Genomic DNA, 6000 nt, shown 5'->3' with positions numbered 1-6000 from the left:
CATATAAGAAACTGAAAAATTAAGGCATGATTTCCCAGTATGAACAGTTTAGTTATTTTTTGTCAATCAGCAACAGAAAATGCTATCAACTTTTAATCCCTACTGTAGACAAAGGTGTTCTTACTTAGCTATTAACTATTAACTTGAAGGACAGCTCTGTAAATGCTGAATAACGTAAATGGAATCTGCCCAGACCTGAAAAAAGCATTCTCATTTGGTTGCAGCAATTGAAAACTCTTTTTGGCTGTAATTCCTCTTTGCTTCTAACTATGAAATCTGCTGTTGCACTTTAAGCCCAAAAAGACCCTAATTACATGTCACAGATAGAACATTTAAAATTATAAGAGCAGTAGGCGTCAGAATATTAGCAATTCATAAATTTAAAAATTAAGAAAAACGTGTAGCATCTATTTGAAGTGGTAAAACAAAAAACATAACTTAAAAAAAAATCACAAAATTGAGTGAAAACTAAAACTCCTGCTTTTTTATTTCACCAGTTAACAGATTGCTAACATATAACAAAGCAACTTCTGAAGAGGAGTGGAAATATTCAAAGCCACTTGATTCTTTCTTACAGAAGAAAAAAATGTATTAACTGGGAGTGTGTCATAGGAAATTGGTTAATTACACTTTATTAAGTGACTCTAACCAGATGTTACACACCAACCAATTAACCAGACAATGATTTGATGGCTTTACTCAGCTGTAATTATAGAACAGAGATTAACAAAATTGCACTTAGCACAGGAAGGTCCTTCCTTAAATTAGTTTCACATGCCATTAAAGCAAGCAGCTTTTGAGCAAACTGCAGTTTTATAGATTGGTATATTATTTGCAATTACTGCTAATTGCTATGAGCAATGATTGCAATATCTCTGGAACACATCAGCTGCTGACACTACTTGAATCTGGCAACTTCATGGCTAACAGTGTACATCTTACTGATGTATTATTACTTGTAAGTGACTGATAGAAGTGTTTACCTTTATAATTGGAAATACAATAGGCAGTTTATCTTGCATAAAGATAGGTCTTTGTTTTTGTTCATAATAGGCCAGTTTATATGTGCAAAGGTATCTAAAGTAGCAGTTAATCCTCAAAACAGTTTTAATTGGATCAGGGGATTATTCATGTAATCGAGTACAATACAAGCATTTATTATCAGCCACTCATGCAGCTGGAATAGCTGAAAGCCTCTGACCAACACATGGGATGCATGATAACCTGCTTGTCAGGGAGGGTTCTCCTTTACACACCATACCATCTGGAAAAAGACAGGACAATAAACATCTCACTTCCAGTGACAAACAAACTGCCCATGCTGTAGTACATATGTGACATGCAGATACCCGACACATGCTGGCTTTGAAAGAAGAGCATGTTTTTTCTTTGCTGACTTCCGGAAATAATCCATCAGAGAAGAGAGACACTTTCAGTCTCTAGGAATGATGATGCAATCCCTGCTTGTGCCACATCTACTGTAGTAGATAAATGTACAGCTTCACAGGCTACAGCAGCAGGTGGGGGATGTGCTGAGCTGTGGAGACAAGAGCTGGAGACAGAAAAAAATCCGGTTAAAAAAAAAATAAATCTTACAAATTATTCAAGACGTAAGCATAAACCTGACAGGGAACTTGTATCACTCATATTGATAAGACACATGACAGTGTTTCTGAAGTTTTTTTGAAGACACACAGTGCTGGTCATCACAGCATGTGAGATGGGTAGGAAGCATTCCCATAGGTCACCAGATGATTACCTGACCATCAACAACATTGATGCCCAGTGTAGATCTTCAGAAATCCTGAGTTCTGGTACTGTCCTTATACATATGAATGGGCATCACATACAAAAGAAAGCAAAGAACTAAGAGGAATAGAGTAAGGTGTATGAATGATGAGCCACTTTAATAATAGCAGCTATAGGTTAATGCATTTTAAAAAATATAAAATATAAAAAAATATAAATAATAAAAATATAAAATACAAATAAAAATATAAAATATAAATATTTTAAAAATATAATTATTAAAATAATATAAAATCTAAGGACATCAGGAGTCAAGACTTCACTTTGTGAATCCAGTGCCAGACTTTTACTCATTGACGAACAGTTGGAACTGCTGTTAGCGACCACACTAGCAGGAATTCACACCCAGACCCATTGTGGAAACACAATTCCTGAGACAGCAGACATGTGGCAAGCTGGTGAGCACTTGAATACAGTGGCTCTTTGTGACAGAAGCTTACAGGGACCCCAAGAAATAATCCAAGACCATTCACCTGACACCATGGCAAGATCAGCCATACCTATGTCATTAGTGACTAGTTTGTTTAACCTCCTCTTGCAGACCACCCAGAAGCTGCATTCACAGCAATCTGTTCCCATGCCTCTCTCTCCTACAGTTTAGAAGCACACGGGTATACTGCCCATGGATGGTACATGTACCACTGGCACTACCAACAGGAGGAAGTTGATCTTTATACAGTAGTATTTTGTACATTTGCATACCATGCTTCTTGGCAGTATCTCCTCTGCCAGCCTAAGTAACCTGCCACTAGAATGCCCTATTCTCAGTTAGATTAAATAGATTCCAGATCTCTCTCATCAAATTCCACTCTCTTTTTCTCCTACTAGGCCACATATACCTTGTCTACCAGTGTCTAAAGCCGGACCATGGTTTTACAACCAGATAGTCAGAAGGCTGACTTCATATGGGTTTTTTTTTCAAATCACATTCTTACTCAGAAATGCATTAAACTGATGGCTAATTATAACTAAAAGCACATTTGTTATTTAAAATATTGCAGATGTTTCTTTGTGACTATTGTGAAGGGTCTTATTAAAACTGACATCTGCAATTTCCCTTTTCTACCTACTGATGGATTGGGACAGTTTTAATTTCTGTCAAGGATTCTGTCCGATATTCCTTAGAACAGGAGAATGGATTCAATAATTTCTCTGTACATGGCACTGAGGGCCTAAAAGATACTTGTTGACTTATTAAGTCTTTGTCTCCTACAATACACCACTGTCAAATATACTCAATGTAATCAGCTCCCTAAGGATTTCATCTTCTCTTGCTCCTTTTGAAAAAAAGCTGAAGTAGAAGTTCAGGGTCTATCTTCTCTGCACTCTCTCACAAGCGGCTCATACTCATACATCATTCTTCCAGTACTGTCTCATACCTCAAATCATTCTCCTATCACTATGAACCTAATTGATTTGACACAGTTTGAAATGTACTAATATCCCTCTGGCACATTTTTGCCAGAGAAACTGAAATAACTGAGAAGCCTTTCACACCATGACAGCCCAGGGAACCTGTTCCTCTTGCAGTAAGCCCTCTGTCAGGAGTCAGCTACTTTAGAAATCCAGACAGTAAAAGCCCCTTCCTCAAATATCAAAGCTGACTCTGACAATGTTTTAAAAATCCCCAAAAACAACCAAGACTGCAAGCTCAAGTTTACCACTGCATGCTACTGCCAAATGAATCCTGAGATCTGTTTATTTAATTATTTAAAGAAAAAAAGGAGACTATGGAATATATAATTCAGAATTTTGATTGTAAGATTTTGATTTGAAATTCAGACAACCACAAACAATCCAAATAAATCTCCTTTCTTCAGCCCTATGTACAACTAGCTCCTTCTGTTTCAGAATGCCAAACAAGCAGCTTAACCAATCAATGCTATATTTCATAGCCCCCAAGCTGGAAGCTCCTGACCCTTCAAGGGGTATAATATATATATTCTAATATATATATTCAAATATATCAGAATACTATTCTTGCAGATATGCATATTGAAGTAACAATAGAGATATAGCTTTTAGTGAAGAGGTTTTACATGTATGTAGGCATTTACAATTACGTAACTTGTGTATTTGTTTTAGCTTTGAAAGGAAGACAGTTATGAAGTTACTGACCCTGCTTGAGTCAAGGATCATGAAACATAAATTATTAAATCTCTTAAACATTTTAAATATGTTTTTATCATGGCCTTTAGGTAAAGTTCAACCGTTAGTGAAAAACAAGTATTTTCAGACCTTTTGAATAAATTTGGGAAGAAAAAAATTAGCTCTGTACATAAGCAAAGTGCATCAACATTTTGACAGCATATAAATTTCATGTACTTAATTCTCATTAAATCAGAACTCTTCTGTAATAAAGTCCTGGTTCTATTCACTGTCTTAAATCCTTCCTTTATTAAGGTAACCCCTACACATTTCAGATGTTTTGCCAGTAATTGCAAAGATACAGACATCAGTTCAAGCAACAGACAGCATTAATAGCCACTGAAAGCACCCTTGATTACAGTTTTTAACCACCAAGATGCCTAAGCCAAGCACATTGTCAAGAAAAACTATCTGTAAAGAAAAGCACATGAAAGAGGACTGCAAAACGGCAGACAGCAACACCACATACCGTGCCACGGAGAATGTCAGGAACAATATAAGGCAGACAGCAGCCAGTGACCCTAATCCAACAGCAGTCATGTATTGCAGAGTGGGTGATAAATCTGAAAGAAAGTATCAAACAGTTCAAACAAACAAACCAAACAGTGAAGCTGCAGTCTGCTCATAACTGAAGTATAGTAACAAAACCCAGGTGCTGGACTTATGGCTCAGTTAATGAGAGTAATGGAGCTGACTATCTAGCAGTTACCATCCAGTTGAGGAAGAAAGATTAATTAGAGTATTAAAAAAAATATTATTAAGCTCAATTTTGACATGCCTGTCCTTATAACACTGTAACACCAGTTTCCATCAGCAAATTACACATCTCTAGAGAAGATATCAGCCCTCCATAAAAATTACGGAATTGTCTTCCCTCCATATTCTAGAGTGTGTATCATGAAAAACCCTAAAACTTCATTTTACTTATTTGTGACAAAAGAAAGTGTGCTTTTAATACAGTTTCCTACCACTTGTTTATGACAATGATCTATCACACAATGTCTAGTAGATGGCACCTGAAACAGGGTCATTTGGTTTGGATTTAATGTACAGATTTGCCTTCCACACAAGCTGAATTAAGAAATAATTCTCAAAGGATTCAGCAAACCAAAAATACTCTCAGGCTCTCCAGCTACAGAAGTATATTGGGGAAAAAGACACTTCGACTGTAAGTCCATTCAGTATAAAGGCAAATGGATTTACAACAAAAAGCCAAAGGCCTGACCTGTCCAATTCTCATCTTCCTACGCTCATTGTTTTAGCCCCAAAACCAAAATCCACCTATTTGTAAGACAGCCTTTGATGATGTGCTACATTTTGATAAATGACAAATTCAGAAAATGACAATCTTCTATCTTTCCAGAGTTATTTTACAGCTATTGCCTAAACAGTCCTAGCAATGGAAGACCATCAAACCTATGAAATCCTTGATCTTAGCAGAATCTTCACAAGGAAGAACTGCCTACATTATATTCTAAGTGTGATGGTATATTAACTAGGTCATAAGAGTAATTAAAGAAAGAGTAACTGAAGAAAATCTAGAAATAAACACAGAGTTGTCAACAGATCAGTTATAGTGATAATCAGATATGGAGGAGGTGTACCTCAAGCACTCCATGCATCACAATTTGACATCATTCCAAAGTACTGTCTCACTTTCCAGCATTACTGCCTTTCCTAACTCAAATTTGTGAGACTTTCATCTCAAAAGCAGATTTTAGGGCTCATAGGAGACTCCAGTAGTGCTGCTTTCTTTGTCTGGGGTGGCAAATATTAGCTTTTTGCTGAGACATGAAGTCGGTGAAGAGTAGTTTCAACTATGGTGGAAAGGAGGGAAATATAACCTCTAGTGGATTCCAAAGTCCTCTGAGGTAAACTCATTAACTAGAAACATTTTAAAGTCAAGAAGTGAATAAAAATAAAACCACACTGAGAAATTTACTGGGTTTTAAAGTTATGTCACTTATATACCTAAGAAACTGTACTTACCAGTATACATATATATATATATATATGAAAAATATATATTTTTTTCATTTTTAC

General features: G+C 36.2%; 1 protein-coding gene across 5 annotated transcripts in view; it reads right to left on the bottom strand.

Moving 5' to 3' along the window:
• Positions 1-463: 463 nt before the first annotated feature.
• The window catches only part of SUSD1 (sushi domain containing 1), a 41931-nt gene continuing 36394 nt past the window's right edge, over positions 464-6000 (bottom strand). For 3 of the 5 annotated variants that reach the window (XM_058827626.1, XM_058827627.1, XM_058827629.1), the window contains 2 exons: positions 4427-4520; positions 464-1552 (listed from right to left, as the gene is read on the bottom strand). In XM_058827626.1, coding sequence (XP_058683609.1) covers positions 1414-1552; positions 4427-4520 — 233 coding nt within the window. In that variant the 3' untranslated portion in view covers positions 464-1413. Of the gene's footprint in view, positions 1553-4426; positions 4521-6000 lie in introns of those variants that run through there. The other 2 variants (XR_009276215.1, XM_058827628.1) reach the window with 2 other exon arrangements.

This window comes from Poecile atricapillus, chromosome Z (genome assembly GCF_030490865.1).
Source record: "Poecile atricapillus isolate bPoeAtr1 chromosome Z, bPoeAtr1.hap1, whole genome shotgun sequence".
Lineage (NCBI taxonomy): Eukaryota > Metazoa > Chordata > Aves > Passeriformes > Paridae > Poecile > Poecile atricapillus.
Note: the sequence above shows the minus strand (reverse complement) of the source record. Positions and strands in the feature narration are given on the sequence as shown.